Source organism: Tupaia chinensis, unplaced genomic scaffold, assembly GCF_000334495.1.
Source record: "Tupaia chinensis unplaced genomic scaffold, TupChi_1.0 Scaffold000688_1, whole genome shotgun sequence".
Taxonomy (NCBI): Eukaryota; Metazoa; Chordata; class Mammalia; order Scandentia; family Tupaiidae; genus Tupaia; species Tupaia belangeri.
This window is the reverse complement of record NW_006160211.1, coordinates 5932949-5957472: the sequence shown is the minus strand read 5'-3', so window position 1 is coordinate 5957472 and position 24524 is coordinate 5932949. Positions and strand designations below refer to the sequence as shown.

The 24524-nt window shown below is 40.1% G+C and overlaps 1 protein-coding gene across 2 annotated transcripts in view; it reads left to right on the top strand.

Moving 5' to 3' along the window:
- Positions 1-24524, top strand: part of WDHD1 (WD repeat and HMG-box DNA binding protein 1) — a 71952-nt gene that overhangs the window by 35072 nt on the left and 12356 nt on the right. For both annotated transcript variants that reach the window (XM_014592437.1, XM_006160567.3), the window contains 8 exons: positions 1058-1242; positions 5037-5278; positions 9801-9938; positions 14921-15077; positions 20398-20512; positions 20935-21066; positions 23450-23673; positions 23771-23889. In XM_014592437.1, the coding sequence (XP_014447923.1) occupies positions 1058-1242; positions 5037-5278; positions 9801-9938; positions 14921-15077; positions 20398-20512; positions 20935-21066; positions 23450-23673; positions 23771-23889 (1312 nt within the window). The remainder of the gene's footprint in view (positions 1-1057; positions 1243-5036; positions 5279-9800; positions 9939-14920; positions 15078-20397; positions 20513-20934; positions 21067-23449; positions 23674-23770; positions 23890-24524) is intronic.

Genomic DNA, 24524 nt, shown 5'->3' with positions numbered 1-24524 from the left:
CAGGCATAAAGCTTTTTTTGTTATCAGTAATCATCAAGTAATCTTAACTTTTTGTGTGTCAGTATTTAACTTCTAGTAATAGTTACAGTTATGTTAAATATAAAATATTGACACTAATTTAATATTAACAACATAAGGGTTTAGTATGAACTTATAATTTATATAAATGAAAGATAAGTTTTCCAAATGGTACCAATTTATGTTGCCTTAAAATGTGTGTTGGGGACAGCAGATGGCATAGCAGTTACATCACTGGACTCCTACATGACAAATTGCAGTTCAAGTGCTAGACCTTAACCCAGTGGCTTGAAAATCACGCTAAGTGCGTGTGTGTGTAAGCCCAAGATCCTCGGAGAAGAATCGAGGAAAATGGATTATGGCATGGCCATCCCTCTGGGAGGGCAATGTCTCACTTCTCTTCACTCTCTCTGTCTCTCCCCTGTGAGCGCACGTGCTATAAGGCAAAAACCTCTTTTAAAACAGTGTATATTTTATCCCATAATATATACCACTTAATTGGAATGTAAAAAAAAAAATCTGTTGTCCTTTGGATTCAAGTTTTTTTTATTGTATTTATTATTTATTATTATTATTATTACTATTTTCTTTGCAATAGTGCATATGCATTCACCAGAGAGAGGCAGACAGAGAGAGAAAATGAGCAAGAAGGAAAGTGAGAAAGCAAGCTGCCAAGTCCGGGACTTGAACCTTAGTAGCCATGTGGGAGTCCAGTGCCTTAGCCACCATGCCACCTGCTGGCCCTGGATTCAGATATTTTTAAAATGGCAGTCATGTGATTTATTTTTAAATGCTAAGTACTCTATTTGGTAATAAGTATTATATACCTTCTTGTGAAGTAAAAAAAATGAATTATTAATCTCTGTGACTCTGATATTTCTGTTTTCTGAAACTATGTAGAATTAGATCAGATGGGGTAGCTCTCATAACTTAGATACAGACTGTATTATAATATTTATTAATTTGTCCTACTGTTGCCTACTAATTCTAGGTGCTTCAGTTTTTGCTCAGACTTGTGTTTAATCTTACATGTTTGTAGGTGTGGAACTCTACTGGAATTATTCGCTGCTATAATGATGAGCAAGACAATGCAATAGATGTGGAGTTCCATGATACCTCTATACACCATGCTACACACTTATCCAACACTTTGAATTATACAATAGCGGATCTTTCCCATGAAGCTGTTTTGTTGGCATGTGAAAGCACAGATGAACTAGCAAGGTAAATTTGAGATTATTCCAAAGAATTTGACACTTTTGATCCTTTAAATACATTTGTTGAAATTAAAGACACAAAGTTAATAAAACAGGGCCTGCTCTGTGCGACAGTTAAGTGTTGCGCATTGAAAAGTGGGTCCCACATGGCTTACTGCAGTTAGAATCCTGGCCTCTGCAGTGTGAAACACACACCAGGCATATGCATGTGTGCCCCAGGTCCTTACAGGATGGAGATATGGAGGAAAAGGGAGATTTGCATGACCACGGCCCACTGGGGGTACTTTCTCTCTTCTTGCACTCCTTCTCTCTCCCTCCCTGGCAAGCACACTCATCCTCTAGCAATAAAAAGAAAAAATTCATAAAGCAAAATTATCTTTCTGTAGTTTAAAATTTCAGTAAGTTTTTTGATATAAAGATCTCTTAGACTGTACATCTGTTTCTACCCACTTGTCCTCTCATTACATTTTCTAACTACATACCAAAATGACAAGTCATAATTTGTAATATATGGGAAATGGGATTATTTTTTGCATCTTTACTGTTTTCTGTTACTATAGTAGTCCCCCCTTAGCCACAGTTTGTATTTCCACAGTTTCGGTTACTTCACAGTCCAAAAAAGATAAATACAGTGTAGCACAGTAAGATATTACTTTTTCTTTCTTTTTTTTGGAGAGGTTTTTGTTATAGGGCACGTGCGCTCGCCAGGAAGACAGAGAGAGACAGAGAGATAGAAAGTGAGAAATCACCTCCCAGGGGGGATGGCCACGCCGCAATCCCTTCTCCTCCATTCTCCTCTTGGGATCTTGGGCACACACGTACATGTGCCTGGCGTGAGTTTAAGCCACTGGATCCGGGATGCGAATCGCAAGTCCAGCGACATAGCCATTACGCTAACTGCTGGTCCCACACAGTAAGATATTTTGAGGGAGCTGAGGACAGACCACAGTCACATAATTTTCATTATAGTATATTATAATTGTCCTATTTTATATTTGGTGTTAATAGTAATACTCTTTCTGGGTTAAGAGTACATCTTTATCAGGGCATATTTGGTGTTAATAGTAATCTCTTTCTGGGTTAAGAGTACATATTTATCAGGGCCAGCTAGTACAGAATTTTTAGAAAATAAACATTTCCCCAGAATTTTACACTTAGATGTATAACTATGGTTAACAGTTTGATGTATATCCTTATAGATTTCTTTCTTTCTAAATCCCCCTTGTTTTAGTTTATCAAGGTCTAACTTACATATAATAAAATATACCCATTTTAGGGTATCCAGTTTGGTGAGTTTACGTATGTATACAGACTGAGAAAATTACTACCACAATCAAAATGTAGAATATTTTGTATCATGCAAAGATGTTTCCTCATATCCCTAATTCAGTCCCATCTTTGGCCAACAATTTATTTTATTTTATTTTTTGGTCATTACAGATTTGAAACCTCTTTGAAAAAGGGGAAAACATATAAAAATGTACTATTCAACTTGCTTTTTAACTTAATGTATTTTAGAGTTTACATATTTTGATAGGTAAGTAGGTAGGTAGATAGATAAACATATACATAGAGCAGAAAATAGGATGAAAAAGCAATGAATACAGAATACATTTTTAAAAATAACTTTTCTCAGATTTTTGTTATAGCTAGATTGACCTCTTAATCTCATTTCTGTGGCCGATCATAGTACTGATAATATTCAGTGGATTTTACTGTCTCCTAGGGGATTTGAAATTAAAGTCCTTCTGATTGGATATTTGTTCTTCACTGCTTAAAGTGTGTCCACAGGGATCAACAGTTGGCATAATGGCTATGTTGCTGGACTCCCATGTAGTTAACCTGGACCCAATGGCTTAAACTCACACTGGGCGCATGTGCGTGCGTGCCCAAAATCCCAAGAGGAGAAGGGATTGTGGTGTGGCCATCCCCCCTGGGGGGTGATTTCTCGCTTTCTGTCTTTCTGTCTCTCTCTGTCTTCCTGGCAAGCGCACGCACCCTATAGCAAAAACCTCTCAAAGGAAAAGAAAGAAAGAGTATCCACATGTAGGGGCATGAGTCACCTGGGTGCTTACTGAAAAAGCAGAATCTCAGGCCCTGTTCTGGACCTTCTGAATCAGAACTTGTATTTTAACAAGATCCTCAGATGATTGAGTACATATTAAAGTCTGAGATACACTATGTTAGGTCATTTAACATTCTAATTTGTACATTATAGGAACTCAATACTTGATCGTTGAATTAAATTAGTTTATTAAAATAAATCAGCATTGGTTCACTCTCTAAATCAGAATATCTTGCATAATTAGAACATTTATTTTCATTTGCAAGTTTTATTTTAGACACTTTCTTTGTTTTCCTTATATATTTCATAGCTATATACATGGGGGTCTTCAAAAAGTTCATGGAAAATGCTTAGTATGAAAACTGCATGGATCTCTAATTTTTTTTGCTCAAAAGTAAATTTGTACTTTAGTATAATTTTTCCATGAATTTTCTAATGTCCCTTCATACAATGTTACCTGTTCATTTTAGTATTGACTAGTAAAATTACGATTTGCAAAACTATTACTAAGATTCTAGATAACTAAGCCTATCTATATTCCGAAGCCTAAAGATTTTATGTTTAATAATAAATGTATTTGTGGAACCAGCAGTTGGGGCAATGGACTTCCCCATAGCTGACTGTGGTTCGAGTCCTGGACTTGATGGCTTAAACTCACGCCAGGTGCATGTGCATGTGTGTCCAAGGTCCTGAGAGGAGAATGGAGGAGAAGGGATTGTGGCGTGGCCATCCCCCCAGGGGGTGATTTCTCGTTTTCTGTCTCTGTTGAGTGCACGTGCCCTATCACAAAATCTCTCAGAAAAAAAAAATGTATTTGCACAAAGGAAAAAGGCTGAAACATCAACTTATAGCTGTGGTTGGTAATTCGTTTGGTAGGATTATGTGTGATTTTTTGTTAACTGCTGTGAGAAAATTGTGGCTTAACATTTTTTTAAATAGAACTATTTAATTTTATTTATTTATTTATTATTATTATTATTATTTAATTTGACCAGAGAAAGGGAAAGTGAGAAAGCAAGCTGTCAGATTGAGGACTTGAACTGTTGGTTGGCCCTATGGGAATCCAGTATATTAACCACCACACCACCTATCAGCCCCTGTTGGCTAACATTTTGATGCTTCCTTCCCTTTTGAAAAACTTGGTGTGATTTTGTGTGCATTTATAACATAGAATCACATTTGGCAGTTTTTAGCTTACCTTTTTCATTTAACAATGTTGTGAGGGTTTTCCTTTATCTTTAATTTTCTTCAGAGTCATGACTGTAAATGGTTTTAATATAGTTTATTTTAAGCATCTCTTCCTTCCTTCCCTCCTTTCTTTCTATCTTTCTTTCTTTCTTCTTAAAAATTTTTTGCCAAAGGGCACATGTGTTGGTCAGAGAGGGAGAAAGAGTACCCACTATGAGGAGTAGCCATGCTGTAATACCTTGTCCATCTCTCCTTCCTTTTGGTATTTTAGGTGCACATGCATATTTCACCTAGCATGTTCTCCAAATCACTGGATTTGGGACTTGAACTGTACCATTGGCCTTGTGGGATCGAGCTCCCTTAATTACTGGGCCACAGGCTGGCCCAAGATATTTCTTAATTAATTTCTTAAAGCAATTTTGTACATACATTAGTGGTATATAATAAAAAAATTAACTACGTGGCTCTGTTACTGGGGAATCTATGTATCTATCTACACATAAATATTTCATATGGAAGTTTAATTACTTTTGTTTCCATTTTTATAGCAAGCTTCATTGTCTGCACTTTAGTTCTTGGGATTCAAGCAAAGAGTGGATGGTAGACATGCCTCAGAATGAAGATATTGAAGCCATATGTCTCGGTCAGGGTTGGGCTGCTGCTGCCACAAGTGCCTTGCTCTTGCGATTGTTTACTATTGGAGGTGTTCAGAAAGAGGTCTTCAGCCTTCCTGGGCCTGTGGTGTCAATGGCAGGACATGGAGAACAGCTTTTCCTTGTTTATCACAGAGGTAGATTTTTCTGTCTGCCGTAATTTTGCCGTTACCTGAAGTAAAACAATTTACTTGAGCTTTGTTGTTGTTATTGCTCTTTTTGTTTTGTATGCCCTCTTTTGCATTTATTGTGTATTTGCATCATTGTGATTTTTGAATGTAGAGAAGTTTATTTACTAATAGCATTGAAAATAGAAACTTTTATAGAAAAATTGTATTATTGAGAGAATTCCAAGGTAAAGTTTGATTTACTTTTTTTAAGCTAAAGCTGCTCTTTTGACAAGCACAACCCCAAAACTTTCAGTGTTCACATACCTCAGAAATCAATAAGTCCCAGTGTGAAGGACCAGAACAACTTTGAATAGGAGTTTTAAAAAACTATTCCCTTTTTTTTCCTCATCTTATGTCTGCCTTCTGTCCCCACCACAATGCTAATACTGATTTTTTTTCTCTTTAAATATTTATTGTAACTTATGGTTTACATATAATCACTACACATCTTTGTAGGTTACAAAATGGTTTTTAAAAGCACGTATATGGTGTGTAATAAGCAAACCGAGGAAATAAACATATTCTCCACCTTCAACATTTAACATTATGTAGTAAACATTCAAAACCTGCTCCAGTGGTTTTGTGCAAGTATGTACTGAATTGTCTATGACATTCTTTAATGTGAGGTACAGTGGCCATGCCCCTGGGGTTGATTTCTTTCTCTCTCTCTGTCTCTCTGGCAAGCACACACACGCTATAGCAAAAATCTCTCAAAAAAAAAAAAGGTCAGGCAACAATCCCATAAATTAACAAAGATAATCTTAATTTAGCCAATGAAAAGAAATGATAATTTCCATGTAGAGGACTATGGGAGATAAGAGTTTATAATCTGACAAAAATATGTGAGTGTCAATTGCTGATCCAGTTAGAGATATCAATTACTGGTTCAGTTAGAGATAGGTGAAATTGTACATAACAAGAGCCCATTGCGAAGAGATAGAAAAGAATGTTTTACGCACTGTGAGTTCTTATAAGACCATAGTACTGCACTGTGCATAAAGAAGTCTTCAAAAAAGCAAAGATATAAAAAATTGGAAAAAGTTGTTTATAAGTGAAGATATGGTTAAAGCCAGTGATTTAGTGATTTATAGGCTTTACAAAGTTCTTGATTTTAACCTTTTTAAAAAAGTTTATTCCAAAGAAAGACTCAACTGTAGCACTTTGGACTTTTCTTCTATTATCTAGTTTTATACAATGAGTAATGGTTGTAATCAATGCACAAATTGGTGGATTTGTGTTTAAACCTGCTAGTGTGTAAATTCCTGTATCTACATTTAGTCCCTGGAGACAGCGTTACTGTCAGTACATTTGGACTTGCCCTTTTTTTCTAGTTTTGTGTTATCTTATTTCTATTTGTCTCACTTTAGCTTTCCTAGTATAGTAATCCCTTAAGTATTTCCTAAAGAACTGGTTCGTTTTGGTGAATTCATTCAGCATTTGTTTATCTGGGAATGATTTTATTTCTCCTTCCTGTTTGAAGGATGATCTTGCTGGGTATAGTACTCTCGGCTGAAATTGCTTTTCTTTCAGAGTTTTAAATATGTTTTCCCATTCTTTACTTGCCTGCATTGGTTGAGCTGGGAGATCTGGTGTTAGTCTAAGGAATAATGCTGAGACTGATTTGATCACAATTACTGATGATCACTCTATGCTTTTCGTTTAGTAATTCCATCAGAAATACTTTGTTCTCTTGACTACTGTGGTATCAGTTTTCTGATTTTTTTCTCCTCACTGGCAGCTCCTTTTTCACCTCTTTTATTGGCTCTCCTATGCTGACCATTTTGCTGGAGTGTAGCTTCTGTACCTTTCAATCTCTCTTTTTTTTTGGGGGGGGGGTTGTCTTTTTAGATTTTTGCCATAGGGTGGATGCACTCTCCAGAAAGAGAAAGGAAGAAGAAAAGTAAGAAATCCCTCCTCCCATGGAGGGGGTGCAGGGTAGCCATGCCACAGTTCCTTCTCTGTTCTCCTCTCAGGATTCTGGGCATGCATGCACATGCACTCAGTGTGATTTTCAAGCTGCCAGGTTCAGGACTTGAACCATAGTCAGTCATGTGGGAGTCCAGTACCTTTACCACCATGCTACCTGCTGGAGAATTTTTTTTAATTGCCGGAAGGTGTGTGCACTCTCCAGAGACAGAAAGAGAGCGAGGGGATGAAAGCATTACCCCAGTGGAGTGTGGTTATGCTGCAGTCCTTTCTTCTTTCTCCCTTTCTCTATTCTGCAGGGATTTGGGGCATGCATTTTTGACACATGCCTGGCATATTTTTCAAGCTGCCCAGCTAGGACTTGAACCCTAGCTGACCATATGGGGTTAGGGTCACTTAACAACTAGGCTGTAGGGCCTGCTAATCCTTGGGTGTTTTACCAAGACCTGTGCCTTAAATACATTTCTGTGTCCATGTTTTCTAAACTGCTAACACCAGCCTTACCTTCCCCTACCTTATATCACATTGCCCACTTGAAATCTCTATGTACAGTTTGTTTTTTTGTTTTTTGTTTTTTTTTGAGAGGTTTTTTCTCTATAGGGCACGTGCGCTTGCCAGACAGAGAGAGACATAGAGACAGAAAGCGAGAAATCACCCCCCCCCAGGGGGGATGGGCACGTACACACACGCGCCCAGCATGAGTTTTAAGCCACCGGGTCCGGGACATGAACCGTGGTCGACTACGTGGGAGTCCAGCGACATAGCCATTACGCTAACTGCTGGTTCCCTTAAATTTCTATGTACAGTTTTGACAGGCATTTCAGACTTAACTTGGTCACAATAAAACCTTTGATTTTTGTTTTTCCTTCCAAACTTATTTCTTAGTTTCCTTAGTTAAGTAAAGGAAATACTAGCGATCCAGTTGCTCAAGCCAAAAGTCTAGCAGTTATCCTTGATTCTTCTCTTTCTCTTTACTCTTTATATCCGCTCCAGATGTCCTCTCTTGAACTATTGTAGAAACCTCCTAACTAGGCTTTCAGCCTCTGTTCTTCAAGCGAGAAATCACCCCCCCCCAGGGGGGATGGGCACGTACACACACGCGCCCAGCATGAGTTTTAAGCCACCGGGTCCGGGACATGAACCGTGGTCGACTACGTGGGAGTCCAGCGACATAGCCATTACGCTAACTGCTGGTTCCCTTAAATTTCTATGTACAGTTTTGACAGGCATTTCAGACTTAACTTGGTCACAATAAAACCTTTGATTTTTGTTTTTCCTTCCAAACTTATTTCTTAGTTTCCTTAGTTAAGTAAAGGAAATACTAGCGATCCAGTTGCTCAAGCCAAAAGTCTAGCAGTTATCCTTGATTCTTCTCTTTCTCTTTACTCTTTATATCCGCTCCAGATGTCCTCTCTTGAACTATTGTAGAAACCTCCTAACTAGGCTTTCAGCCTCTGTTCTTCTCTTACGCAGTCCATTTCCACACAGCAGCCCAGGGAATCTTCTAAAGTGCATCACATCGTATCTCTCCTCTGCTCAAATCTCCCTTCTCTTTGGTTTTAGAATGAAGAATCACTGTCTTAGCATCACTGTCCAGGTAATCTGCAGACCCTCATAATCTCCCCTTGCCTGCCTCTTTAACCTCATCTCTTAACTACTTTTTCTCTTATCAGGTTCTGGCTTTCTTTGCCTCTTTGTGTTCTTCAAACTCTCCAAGCTCACTTCTACCTAGGATCTTTCTTTTCTTTTTTGGGGGGGAGAGATTTTCACTATAGGGTGTGTGCGCTTGCCAGACAGACAGAGAAAGACATAGAGACAGAAAGCGAGAAATCACCCCCCGGGGGGATGGTCACGCTGCAATCCCTTCTCCTCCATTCTCCTCTCGGGATCTTGGGCACGCACGCACACGCACCCGGCGTGAGTTTTAAGCCACCCGGTCTGGGATGCGAACCGCGGTCGACTACATGGGAGTCCAGCGACATAGCCATTACGCTAACTGCTGGTTCCCTACCTAGGATCTTTCTGTTAGGTCCTGTTTTCTCCATCTGTTATCATGGTTTTTCCCCTGGTGTTTGAATGGAAGACTCCAACTTGCAGTGTGCATCCCTGTTTAAATTTAACTTTTTCAGAGAGGCCATCTCTGTGTAAAATGAACTATTCAGTCTGCCATTAAAACATTATTCTTATGTATATATATGGTAACATTATTATTTTAAGTTTTTAGCTTTTTTTTTCTTCTTCTGTCTGAATACGACTTTTAAGAGAACAGTGGCTTTGCTTACCACTGTAGCCCCAATACCTAGGCCATTGCCTAGCATACACTACAATCTCTAAAATATTTTTTAGGTGAATGAAGGACTACTTAAAATGACTTCATATAAATAGTCCATATAACATTCTTCCACTTCTTATACCTGAATGGTGCCTCAGTTTTATAGGTTATCCATAAAAATTAGTGCTGCTTAGTCTAATCATTTATTATAAAATCAATTTACAGAAAATAATTTAAAACTCATTATAGTTCAATAACCTTTGATGCCTGATTTGTACTTTTTTTCACTAGGCACAGGATTTGATGGAGATCAGTGCCTCGGTGTTCAGCTGCTAGAGCTGGGGAAAAGGAAAAAACAAATTTTGCATGGTGACCCTCTTCCTCTTACAAGAAAATCCTACCTAGCATGGATTGGATTTTCAGCTGAAGGTAAGATAAATTTCTTATAGACATTTATCAAGAGGGTTTTTTTTTTTTGAGAGTTTTTTTTCACTATAGGGTGCGTGCGCTCGCCAGACAGACAGAGAGAGACATAGGGACAGAAAGCGAGAAATCACCCCCTAGGGGGGATGGTCACGCCACAATCCCTTCTCCTCCATTCTCCTCTCGGGATCTTGGGCACGCACGCACACGCGCCCGGCGTGAGTTTTAAGCCATCGGGTCCCGGACATGAACCGCGGTCGACTACGTGGGAGTCCAGCAACATAGCCATTACGCCAACTGCTGGCTCCCTATCAAGAGGGTTTTATTCATAATTCCTTTAAAGTTAAATTATCTGTATTTTATATTTAAATTTCTATGTTTTAATATGTTAGCAAAACTGGAAACTGCAGTTGTTAGGCAAGATAGCCATGGTTTTATGTAGATCCCTTTTCATGAGAATTTTGATTAGAAAACTTACAATGAGGGACCAGCAGTTGGCGTAATGGCTATGTCGCTGGACTCCCAAGTAGTCGACCGCAGTTTGAACCTCAGACCTGATGGCTTAAGCTCATGCCGGGCGCATGTGCATGCATGCCCAAGCTTCCAAGAGGAGAATGGAGGAGAAGAGATTGTGGCGTGGCCATCCCCCTTAGGGGTTGATTTCTCACTTCCTGTCTCCCACTCTGTCTTTCTGGTGAGCACACGTGCCCTATAGCAAAAAAATTAAAATAAAACTTACAAAGAGAGAAATATGTTTTTCTGAAGGTTTATTAGATAGCAAGGAGGAAATACAAATCAGTGGTAAAGTTGTATCTTTCCAAGCAGATTATACACAGAAATTAGAAATTTTCTTTTCTTTTTTTTAAGGGAGATATTTTGCTATAGGGTGCGTGTGCTCGCCAGACAGACAGAGACATAGAGACAGAAAGCAAGAAATCACCCCCCAGGGGGGATGGCCACACCACAATCCCTTCTCCATTCCCCTCTCTGGATCTTGGGCACACATACACACTTGCCTGGCATGAGTTTTAGGTTGCCAGGTTCAGGATTCAAACTGCTATTGACTGCATAGGAGTCCAGTGACCACACCATCTGCTGGTCCCCAAATTAGGAATTTTCTAAAACTGTACTGTCTTTTACAGTAACTGCCAGCCACATGTGACTTTTGAGCACTTGAACCATATGGCTAATCTGAACAGAGATGTGCAGTAGGTATAAAATACTATCTGAATTTTGTTTTAAGAATTATTTATTCAGTTTTATTTATTATCATTATTTTTAAAATTTGCTGTAGGGCACATGTGCTCACCAGAAAGGCAGACATTAAAAAAGGAAGCCACCAGGTCCAGGACTGAACCATAGTCAGCCATGTGGAAGTCCAGTGCCTTAACTACCACACATTTTGTTTATTTTTTTTAAAGAATATAAAAAAAAAGAATGTAGGGGGGCTGCAGGTGGTGTGGTGGTTGAGGGCGTTGGACTCCCACATGGTCTACCACGGTTCAAGTCCAGGACCTGGTGACTTGCTTTCTCACTTTCCTTCTCTCTCTCTCTCACTATGGCCCTCTCTGATCAAATTAAAAATAAATAAATGAATAAATAAAGTTAAATAATTCTTTTTTTAAAAAAAAGAATGTAGGGCCAGTGGTTATGTGGTGTTTAAGGCAGCTGGATCCCACATGACTGAGAATATAGTTCAAGTCCCAGACCTGGTGGTTTGGAAAACATGCCTAGTGCATGTGCATGCTTGCCCCACATCCCAAAGGGTGAGTGAAAGGCAAGGTAGGGGATTGTAGTGTGACCATACCCCTTTGGGAGGGGGGTGCTTCTCACTTTTTTCTGTTTAAGTAATAATTATTTTATATTGATTATGTGGTAAATGGTATTTCTGATATGTAAGATTAAATAAAATCAACTTAACCCTTTTTTTCTGATTTAGTGTGGCACTAAGCAATTAAAGATTGCATTTTGCCTCACATGGTATTTTTACTGGACACTGCTATTATAGACCCATTCATGGTTTATGACATGATTTGGAGGACATTGAGGAGTGTCTTATTTAAGGTATCTATTAACCCTGTCTCAAGGACTTAGATATTTCTACTATTGGAGAATCATGCTCTTCATTTATATCATTAGAGACATCCAGTTTGTGTTTAGAATAGCAACCATATCTGCACATGTTTTCTTTTGAGACATTATTAGTTACTGATGCTTTAATATGAGCATTGATAACTTTCGATGTATAGTCTTTTCCAAGTATCAATCAGATCCAGACTCTTAGGAAATTGATATTTGCAGAGTGAGAGGGATGTGAAGCCACAGCTAAGAAAAGTGGTCATCAGGAACCAGCAGGTGGCATAGTAGTTACATCACTGGACTCCCACATAGCTGACCACATTCGAAACCTGGACCTGGCAGCTTGAAACCTACACTGGGTGCATGTGCTTGCATGCCCAAAATCCCGAGAGGAGAATGGAGAAGGGATTGCATGTGGCCATCCCCCCGGGGGGTGATTTCTCACTTTCTGTCTTTCTCTCTCCTTCTCTGTCTCTCCAGCAAGTGCATGTGCTCTATAGCAAAAATCTCTCTCATAAAACAAAAAAGTAAAAAGTAAATCAGCAGGTGGCATTGTGGCTAAGGGCACTGGACTCCCACATGGCTGACCATAGTTCAAGTCCTGTACCTGGTGGCTTGCTTTCTCGCTTTCCTCTCTTTCTCTCTCTCTCTCTCTGTTTCTCTCTGGTCAAATTGGAGTGGATGAATAAATAAATAAAGTTAAATAAAAAATAATTCTTTGATTAAAAGAAAGTAAAGGGGTCATTAGATAATTTGCAGTGCACTTCTTTTTTTATTTTATTTTATTTTTTAAACTTATTTTAAAAATTCATTTATTTTAATTTGACCAGAGAAAGAGACACACAGATAGAGAGGGGAGGGGTGGAGTGAGAAAGCAAGCCACCAGGCCTGGGACTCAAACCATGGTCAGCCATGTGGGAATGTCCAGCGCCTTAACCACCATGCCACCTGCTGGTCCCCTACAGTGCACTTCTTGAGGACTGAGTGGAGTAAGTGGGAAACAGAGATACTCACTCTGTTTTTGAAGGTAAGATTTGCTTACCTGGGAGTTGGGAACAGTGGCAAGACCAATTAAGAGAAAAAGAAGAAAAGGGAATACCAAAGATGTATTTCCTTACATCATCACTTTAAATCCCTTTCTGGTCATTTTTCTAAGTCTCTAAACTAGGAGCCTTCAGGTCACATTTAACTTTTTTAAACTGAAATTGGATTTAAAATAATTATTGCTATATTCCAGCAGGTGGCATAATTTCACTGAAACTGTCAGGTTTTTTTCTTTCTTTTTTTTTTACTTTTATTTTTAAAGATAGATTCTTTTGGGGACCAGCAGTTAGCATAATGGCTATGTCGCTGGACTCCCATGTAGTCAACTGCGGTTTGAGTCCCTGACCCAGCAGCTTAAACTCACTCCGGGTGCGTGTGCATGTGTGCCCAAGATCCCAAGAGGAGAATGGAGAAGGGATTGTGGCGTGGCCATCCCCCCTGAGGGGTGATTTCTTGCTTTCTGTCTCTCTGTCTCTCTCTTTCTAGCTAGTGCATGCGCCCTATAGCAAAAAAAATAAAACCTCTCCAAAGGTAGATTCTTTTTTTTTTTGAGAGGTTTTTACTGTAGGGTGCCTGTGCTTGCCAGAAAGACAGAGAGAGACAGAGAGACAGAAAGTGAGGAAACCAGCAGTTAGCGTAATGGCTATGTCGCTGGACTCCCCCGTAGTCGACCACGGTTCACGTCCTGGACCCGGTGGCTTAAAACTCACGTCCGGCGCGTGTGCGTGCGTGCCCAAGATCCCGAGAGGAGAATGGAGGAGAAGGGATTGCGGCGTGACCATCCCCCCTGGGGGGTGATTTCTCGCTTTCTGTCTCTATGTCTCTCTCTGTCTGTCTGGCGAGCGCACGCGCCCTATAGTGAAAAACCTCTCAAAGAAAAAAAAAAAAAAGAAAGTGAGAAATCACCCCCCCCAGGGGGTTGGCCACACCGCAATCCTTTCTCCTCCATTCGCCTCTCGGGATCTTGTTTATGCATGTACACGTGCCTGGCATGAGTTTAATCCACCAGGTCCCGGACTCGAACCACAGTCAACTACGTGAGAGTTCAGCGACATAGCCATTACACTAACTGCTGGTCTCTTAGAGGTAGATTCTTGAGGGCCAGCAAGGTGGTGTGATGGTTAAGGCAACTGGATCAACTGCAACATGGCCACCTGTTGGTTCAAGTCCCAGACCCAGAAGCTTGAAAAATACCAGGCACATGTGCTTGCTTCCCCACAATCCCAAGAGGAGAATGGAGAAAAGGGGACTGCAGCATGGTCCTCCCCTCTGGGGTATGCTCTCTCATTTTTCCTCTCTGTCCCTCTGGCACGCATAGGCAACTATAGGAAATCAAAAAACAAAAAGAAGATAGGGTCTTGCCATGTCCCCAGCTGGGACGATAGGTATACGCCACCATGCCTGGTATGTTTTTAGACAGTCTTGGTATGTTGCCCAGGGCAGCACCAACATGCCTTCCTCCAGTCTCAGCCTCCCCAAGTCTGTGATTATAGGCAAATGCCACCGTTCCTTTAGATTGGACCCATGCCTCTTGTGTGCCCTCCACTTACGGAGCTTAATGTCTTAGCAGTTCCTGCCACAGAAGCTAGGCCCAGGATTTTCATTTTATAAAAGTTAAGTCATTTTATGTGCATTTTTTTCTTTTTTTGTTAGGTCTTATTCTATGTGGTTAGTGAAATTTTATAAGAAGTAATTTTGGATTATTTGCTTTTTTGTTTTGATTTTGCTTTTATGAACATTAAATCCTTTATATATGTGTATAGATGCCTATGCATATATAGATAGCTATATATATATTTGAAATAGGATATATTTAATAAATATGTACCTATGTCCAAGTAATTTCTTTTTCTGTTGGTGTATAGGTACCCCCTGTTATGTGGATTCAGAAGGCATTGTTCGAATGCTTAACAGAGGGCTTGGTAATACATGGACTCCCATATGTAACACAAGAGAACACTGCAAAGGAAAATCTGATCACTACTGGGTGGTTGGCATCCATGAAAACCCTCAGCAACTAAGGTGTGCTGTTAGAAAATCTTTACGGTTAATGGCTTTTTTTGGGAAAGGTTTTTGCTATAGGGCTTGTGCACTTGCCAGAAAGACAGAGAAAGAAAGCGAGAAATCACCCCCCAGGGGGGATGCATGCTCATGCCGCAGTTCCTTCTCCATTCTCCTCTCGGGATCTTGGGCATGCACGCACACGTGCCTGACATGAGTTTGATCCACCAGGTCTGGAACTCAAACTGTGGTTGACTACATGAGAGTCCAGCAACACAGCCATTACTCCAACTGCTGGTCCCAGGGCTGATGGGGTTTTTTTTGTTTTTTGTTTTTCTTTGGAGAGGTTTTTTCGCTATAGGGCGCACGCGCTCGCCAGGCAGACAGAGACATAGAGACAGAAAGCAAGAAATCATCCCCCAGGGGGGATGGTCACACCGCAATCCCTTCTTCATTCTCCTCTCGGGATCTTGGACACGCACGCACACGCGCCCGGCGTGAGTTTTAAGCCACTGGGTCCGGGACGCGAACCGCGGTCGACTACGTCGGAGTCAGCGACATAGCCACTAACTGCTGGTTACGCTAACTGCTGGTTTCCGATGGGTTTTAAAAAGTAGTTTAGGGGCCCGCAGATGGCATGGTGGGTAAGGGTGCTTGACTCCCATGTGGCCAGCCATGGTTCAAGTCCTGGACCTGGCAGCTTGCTTTCTTACTTTCCCACTCTCTCGCTCTCTCTTTTATACTCTGTCCCTCTCTGGTCAAATTAAAATAAATAAAGTTAAATAAAATAATTCTTTTTTTAAAAGTACTTCAAAATTTTTGTATGAGGTTTTTAGTTTATTCATTTATTTCTCCTATAAAAGAGAGAGAGAGACAGAAAGAGAGAAGGCACTCCCAACAGGGTCTTCACACCGCGATCCACCATTAGCCTCAGCTAGCCAAGATCATAGGCACATGCTTGTGTGCCTGATGTGCTCGGGGAGGCCCCAGAACATAAGTCTAGCATTTTTTCTATGTGGTTCCACTTAAATTATGATTACTACATAGTCTCCTATGAGGCTCTTTAAGTTGTTTTTGTTTTTTTGTTTTTAATTTTTGTTACAAGGTGCATTTGTTTGCCAGAGACAGACAGAAAGTGAGACTCACCCTTGCCAGGGAGGATGGCCATACTACAATCCCTTCTCCTTCATTCTCCCCTCAAGATTTTGGGTACACAACACATGTCCAGCATGATTTTCAAACCACTGGGTTTGGGGCTTGAACCATGGTCATCCATGTGGGAGTCCAGCACCTTACCACAATGCTACCTGCTGGACCCAACCTCTTTAAGTGTGTTTGTTTGTCTCTCATCATAGTCCATTTACTTATTTGTTTTTGTTTTGGTTTGGTTTTATACCTTCACTTGAAAATCAGCACTTAGTTCTTATCCACATTTACTGTTTGCAGATTTTTGAAAGTGGTAACAGGTACATAGGTCACCAGAATGTAGAGCTTGTGGGCGAATCTTCATCACCATTACGTTTGTGGACAATTGCACACGGATACAATATGGGATGTTCCTTATTCCTTTGGCCCAGACAGCTTTGTTGAGTCCAGTATTAATGTGCACATCTGGAGTTCCCATCTCCTTTATGGCAAATTTCTGGATTTCTTTGAGCGCCCGAGGGGCATGTTTCTTTTTTCTTTTTTTTTTTTTTTTTTTTTGAGGTTTTCGCTAGAGGCCGCGTGTGCTCGCCAGACAGAGAGAGACAGAAAGTGAGAAATCACCCCCTGGGGGGATGGTCACTCCGCAATCCCTTCTCCTCCATTCTCCTCTCGGGATCTTGGGCACGCACGCACACGTGCCCGGCATGAGTTTTAAGCCACTGGATCCGGGACACAAACCGTGGTTGACTACGTGGGAGTCCAGCGACATAGCCATTATGCTAACTGCTAGCTCCTGAGGGGCATGTTTCTTGAAACCACACCATGGATACACTTGTGAATGTTGGTGGTGTATTCCCAGGTTACCACCTTGTTGATGGCAGAATGGCCCTTCTTCTCACCACTCTTCTTTGCGGGAGTCATCCTATCTGACCTAAGTTGGAAAGAAAGCTCTTTTTTTTTTTGAAGAGATTTTTGTTATGGAGTGCATGCTCTCGCCAGAGAGACAAGGAGATACAAAGTGAGAAATCACCCCCTGGGAGGATGGACACGCTGTAGTCCCTTCATTCTCCTCTTGGGATCTTGGGCATGTACACACACGTCCTGGCATTAGTTTAAGCCACCGGGTCCAGGACTTGAACTACGGTTGACTACATGGGAGTCCAGCAACATAGCTGTTATACCAACTGATGGTTTAGGTTAGAAAAATTTCAATAGTTGCTTACAAAGTGTAGAATTCTCAGGCCATGTAGTCTCTTTTTTAAAAAAAAAAAAAAAAAAAATTATTTTATTTAACTTATTTATTTATTTATTTAAATTTGACCAGAGAGGGACAAAGTGAGAGAGAGAAAGAGAAACAGGGAGGGAGAGAGAGAGAGGGAAAGTGAGAAAGCAAGTTGCCAGGTTTGGGACTTGAACCTTGGTCAACCATATGGGTATCCAGCACCCTTAAACACCATGCACCTGCTGGCCTCAGTTCATTTAGTCTTAATCTTATGTTGAAGATTATCCTCTTCTTCAACATGGTATCTTCTTAGTTTAAAAGATTATTGGTAGGGGCCAGCAGTTGGCATAATGGCTATGTTGCTGGACTCCCATGTAGTCAACTGCGGTTCAAATCCTGGACCTGGTGGCTTAAGCTCATGTCTGGCGTGTGTGTATATGTGCCCAAGATCCCGAGAGGAGAATGGAGGAGAAGGGATTGCCACGCGGACTTCCCACCCGCCCCCGGGGGGTAATTTCTCGCTTTCTGTCTCTGTCTCTCCGTCCAATAGCAAAAAAAATCTCTCAAAAAAAAAAAAAGATTATCAGTAACATTGTGTAGGTCCTTAGTTGACAAAGAGGTCTCTGCTTTCATGGACGTTGTAGTCTGATTGGAGAGACAGAATAGAAATAAGTAAGATATTAATTATTACTTCTGCTAATTAATCTTACCAGACTAATAGATAGATAATAACAGAAGAACACATTCTGGGTTGGGGATCATGGAAGACTTTTAACACAGGTAGAATTTAAAATGAGACCTCAAGGCCAGGGTGTCTGTTAGAACAGTAGAATGAAAAGCAGTCCATGGGGAGTAAACTGCATGTATGAGGCCCACAGATCAAAAGGAACTTGGTATGTTTGAGGAACTGCAAGAATATAAATAATGGCTAAACTATAAGAAGGAAGGGTTGGGGGCCAGCAGGTATTGTGGTAGTTAAGGCACTGGATTCCCACATGACTGACTGTGGTTCTAGTCCTGGGCCCGGTGGCTTGAAAATATGCTGGGCATGTGCGTTTCATGCCCAAAATCTCAAGAGGAGAATGGAGGAGGGATTGCGGCATAGCCATCCCCCTGGAGAGTGATTTCTCATCTTCCCTCTCTCTCACTCTCAAGCGAGCACATGCGCCCAACTACAAAACAAAAACAAGTCATCCTTTTCTCTTGGTTTTAAAACACTCATAAGATTAATTTAGTGTGTTTGGGCCTACAGAAAGCATGATAGTCAAGGCAGCTGGATCCCACATGGCTGAGTCCTAGACCTGGTGGCTTCAGAATCATGCCAAGTTCATGTGCATGTGTACCCAAAACCCCAAGATGAGAATGGAGGAGAGGAGATTGTGGTCTGACCATCACCCCTAAGGGATGATTTCTCATTTTTGCTCTCTTTCTGACCCTCTCTGTCTCTCTCCAGGAAGTACACATGCCCTAAAGCAAAAAACTTTAAAAAAAGAAAAGAATAATATCTCGAAAACTAGGTTTTTTTTCTGGTTGTGTTCACTTCTTAAGTATTTATTATAGTACTGGCTATGTGGGCTGTGCAACACAAAGATAAATGAAGCTTGTAACCTAGAAGAAGTAGGCTTATAAAATCATTATGCTACTCTCAGATAAGTGAGTAAAGATGTACACGGAGTTCCCCTAGAAACTCTCATGCAACACAGAAGAGAAAGCAAAATTTGCTGACTAGGACAGGGTTAGTCTAGACATTGTCCCCATTGTTCTCCAATTTGGTATTTTTTCAACTCTTTAATAAGAAAATAGATTTTGTAATCAGAGGAAACATCTTTATAGTTCAAATCTTCAACGCTAATAAAAGGATTACAAATGTGCATTGATGCTCTGCTTTTATAAATTTGGCTGAGAAAGTAACCATTAATGAATTCCTAATCTGGGGCCAGCTTGTGTGATGTGGTTATGGTGCTAGACTCCCACATGGCCAACCACAGTTCAAGTCCTGGATCTGGCAACTTCCCCCCACTCCTGTGGAGCCCACCTGTGCTCTCTTTGGTGAGTGCATATGCCCTGTAGCAAATTTTTAAAACAGTAATAATAAATAAATAAATTCCTGATCTTTTTTTTTTTTTTTTAGTGTGGTAATTGCTTACCTCTTCTAAATAAAATAATTGAGCTAGGGAAAAAAATTTTTTTGTTTGGTTTAGGGCACATGTGCTCACCAGAGAGAAACAAGAGAGAGAAGGGGAAAGAGGGGTTGACCATCCCACAAGCTCTTCTCCATTCTCCTCGGGATTTTGGACAAGCATGCACATATGCCAGTGTGTTTTTCAAGTTACCAGGTCGAGGACTCAAACTGCACAGTTGGCCATATGGCATCCAGCTGCCTTAAACTCTGCCATGTGCTGCACCCACCATGAACTTTTCGAAGATTCCCTCATATACTTAGTCAAATTTAAACCCTTTTTTTAAAAAAAGAACTTGCGTAATTTTTTTAGAATTATTTTATTTAACTTTATTTATTTATTTATTTTAATTTGAACAGAGAGAAAGAGAAGGACATTGAGAAAACAAGCCGCCAGGTCCAGAACTTGAACTGTGGTCGGCCATGTGGGAGTTCAGCAGTCTTAACCACTGTGTCACCTACTGGGCCCTTGTTATGTATTATTAAACCAGCTATTAGAATAGTACTACTGGGGCCGGCAAGTGGCATGGTGATTAAAGGCGCTGGACTCACACATGGCCGACCATGGTTCAAGTCTCAGACCTGGTGGCTTGGTTTCTCACTTCCCCTCTCTCTCTCTCTCTCTCTCTGATCAAACTGGAAAAAAATAATGGTAATAATAATAAATAAAGTTAAATAAAATAATTTAAAAAAAAGAATAGTATTACTATTCCAAATTACTGGCTTTGAAAAATTTTTATTTTAGCAGTTTTTATGACAAAGTTTTTTATGGCAGGACTTTTCTTTACTGACAGGTGCATTCCTTGTAAAGGTTCTCGGTTTCCTCCCACCCTTCCACGCCCTGCTGTAGCTATACTACCCTTTAAACTTCCTTACTGTCAGATCACAACAGAGAAAGGACAAATGGAGGTACGTGGAAGTCTCGCCTTGACTCTGATTTGTTGCTGTACTACCTGTGATACAGGCACTTAAACACGGTCATGACAACCAACGTTGAAAGTTTATTACTCTGTAATTACATACATAATGCTAGCAGGGGTTAGTTGAAATCTTGCATTTAATTATTCTCAAAAGAGAACTAAGCTTTCAAAAAGCTAGTTTACCAAATTTTCTGCATATTAACTGGGATAGCTAGAAAACTGTTTAAAACACTCTATGTTCCTGTCTACCCCACCTTTTAAGGACAGAAAAATAAAGTCAATTACATTATAAAATAAACTTATACAAAGGAGGATTTCAGAGAACATTTCATTAAAAAACTGTTGATAATCTGTAATACTTGTCATGTGTTAAGGTCAGTTGGCTCTAAACAGTATTGTCTACTTTCGTAGGAACAGTTTTGGCGTTCAGTTATATTTCACAACTACCTTGATTATCTAGCTAAAAATGGTTATGAATATGAAGAGAGCACTAAAAATCAAGCAACAAAGGAGCAGCAAGAACTTTTAATGAAAATGCTTGCGGTGAGTAAAATAAATATACTGGAAAAATTAAAGTTAAGTACTTTTCTGTAGATGTAATTTCTTAAAGGTATGTGAATTAGCACTAAGTTGCACAAGCCAGGATTCTTAAGTTTTATTTGGTGGTGTTTTTCTCCCTTAAAATTTGTTTTCTTAGTGATGTTGCAATTAAGATGTTCAAAACATCTTGTAGCTAAAACCGTAGGCAGAAGTAGGTTATTATTTTTTTTTCTAATGCTATCTTCCTAAACAGCTTTTGCTCACCAATCTGTGTTTTAATTGACTCCTCAGTGACTCTGATGCTCAGTAAAGTTTGAGAACCACTGTTCTGGCTACTGCTTTCATCCCCAGGGCAGGGCAATTTAAGTACTTTGATCAAGCTTTTAGATATGTCTCCCTTTGTCCTCCTCTTTAAGTTAAGCCACTGTGTGGGTAAAATGTCTGTAGCCAGTGGTGCTGGCTACTAAGTGTATTTATCTTTTGAGCAGAATGTTGTAAAGTTGGCATGTATGTGGCATCCCTCCAGGGCGGTTTATGGAAAAGAAGATAATATTTCTTCTCTGCTCATCTTGCACACCACTGTAAGCCCTTGAGGGCTATGACTATCACTTATTCACTGCTGTATGCCAGACACTGACACAGTGGCTAAGAGAATACACAGTCGACCTCAGTGTTTCTTGACAGAGTAAATGGCCCAGTCTTTTCAGACCCTGGGTGACTCTTGGGTTTTCCTTTTCAAGTTGAAGAAGAAAGGTTTTGAGGGAAAAGTAATATCTAAGATTATGGAGCAAATTGTAACCTGTCTCCAAAAGATGGCATTCACTAGTGTCACCTCTATGCAACACTGCCTTGAGTTCAGTATGAAGGAAATTTATTGTAAAATAAGTTTTATTCCTTTTATAAAAGTATCATTGGTGATCCAGGAACTAGCATCCTTTTTACTTTATGCTGCACACATAAGGAAATATGTTTGACTGATTTACCATTTGGTGTTAGTGGGATTTGCCCCAAGTATTCGTTTTCCTCACTTTGCCAAAATTTATACAAAGTAAAAAATGTTGTTTTCTCTCTTTTTGAAAATGATGTTTCCTAAGAGATCTTAATAAATGCCCTTCACTATATATTTTATTTTATTTATTTATTTTTGGAGAGATTTTTTTTCTAAGCACGCGTGCACTCGCCAGAGAGGCAGAAAGCAAGAAATCACCTCCCAGGAGGGATGGCCACACTGCAATTCCTCCTTCTCCAGTCTTCTCTTGGGATCTTAGGCACACATGCACATGCACCTGGTGTGAGTTTAAGCCTCTGGGTCCAGGACCAGTATACCATCTGCTGGTCCCTCATTATATATTTTAAATATATAAAAATTAGAACAAGAAAAGGAAGTCTTTCATTTGGAAGTTGTAAAACTGTTTGTCGTAGAAGAATAACATAGACAATCACATTTGCAATTTAATGGATAAAGTTACTTGCTCTCACTCATTCATTTAGCATTCGTGTGCCAGCTCTGAGCAAGGTGGTAACTGATTTGCTCATTATTTATTTCTTCTTTGAGTTTCCTACTTTTGGGAAGTTATGGAGTAGCTAGAAAGCACATTGAAGAGAACTACATTTGGATTTTTAAAAATGTTTATTTACGATTATCATTTTTTAAATGCGACCAAGGAGAGACATGAAGAGAGAGAGAGAAAAAGAGGGAAAGTGAGAGAGCAAGCTGCCAGGTCTGGGACTTGACCACGGTCGCCATGTGAGAGTCCAGCACCTCAACCACTATGCCACCTGCTGGCGCCACTGCATTTGAATTTTAAACAAGTTTCTTACTTCCCATACTATTAATAGCTTAAAGGGATATGTTATATTTCACCAAATTCAAGCTATTATTTATTGTAAAATGCATCATTATTTTATTCATTTAATACACTGAGGCCAAAAAGAGCTGCCAATCAATAATAAGGTACTTTAAAATTTCAGAGATGTTAAAATGTGTGAAAATTGGGACCAGCAGTTAGCGTAGTGGCTATGTGGCTGAACTCCCATGTAACCGACCACCGTTCAAGTCCCCGTCCTGGTGGCTTAAACTCATGCCAGGCACGTGTGCATGCGTGCCCAAGAGTCCGAGAGGGGAATGGAGGAGAAGGGATTGTGGCGTGGCCATCCTCCCTGGGGGGGGGGACTCCTCGCTTTCTCCCTCTCTGTCTCTCTTTCTGGCGGGCGCACGCGCCCTATAACAAAAACCTCTAAAAAAAAAAGTGTGGAAATGTTCATCTTAGCATCAGCAAGATACAATATATCTAGAAAACTGTTTTCTAAGTTTTGTGAGTAGGACCAGTGTTTTTAAAAAGAGTTACTTAACATGATCTTCCCCCCACCCTCCTTTTCTGGTTAGCTTTCTTGTAAACTGGAACGGGAATTTCGTTGTGTGGAACTTGCTGATCTGATGACTCAAAATGCTGTGAATTTAGCTATTAAATATGCTTCTCGCTCTCGGAAATTAATATTGGCCCAAAGACTTAGTGAACTGGCTGTAGAGAAGGCAGCTGAATTGGCAGTATCCCAGGCAGAACAAGAGGAAGAAGAAGAAGAGGATTTCAGAAAAAAGCTGAATGCTGGGTGAGGAATACTCATTTGTTAAATTTTTCTATAATCATCTTAAATATTAAGTTAGACTTTGTGTAGCTCTTTATTGAATAATAGTATTATCTTTTAGTTACAGTAATACTGCTACAGAATGGAGCCAACCACGGCTCAGAAATCAAGTTGAAGAAGATGACAAGGACAGTGGAGAAACGGATGATTTAGAAGAAAAACCAGAAATACATATACCTGGTAAGATATTTTCAAGGCAATAAAAGATGAGAAATGTCATGGGCATGTGGCTTTTCCCATTTTATTTGGATGAGGGAAGCTGGATAAATATATATCTATCTATAGATATATAGATAAACATGTATCTATATAGGTATAGATATATAGACACATATTTTGGCTAGAGGGCATGTGTACTTGCTGGGCAGTAGGAAGAAAGAGAATGAGAAAGCACTTAACCCCAAGGAACGGTCATGATCATGCCAGAACTTCTCCTCCACTTATCCCTTAGGGATTTTGGATATACATGCACATACCCCTAGCGTGTTTCTCAAGCCCTCAGGTCCAGGACTCAACTATGTACCTATACTTTTTTAGATTTTTGCTATAGGGTGTGTACGTTCACTGGAGAGAGACAGAAAGAGACAGTGAGAGGGAAAGTGAAAAATTACCTCCCAAGGCAGATGACCATGCCATGATTCCTTCTCCTCCACTGTCCTCTTGGGATTCTGGCAGCATGCACATACACCTGGCATGATTTTCAAGCCACTGGTTCTGGAACCTGAACCATGGTTGACCATGTGATAATCCAATGCCTTAACCACAATGCCACCTGCTACTTTTTTTTTTTTTTTTTTTTTTTTTCTAAAGTTTTT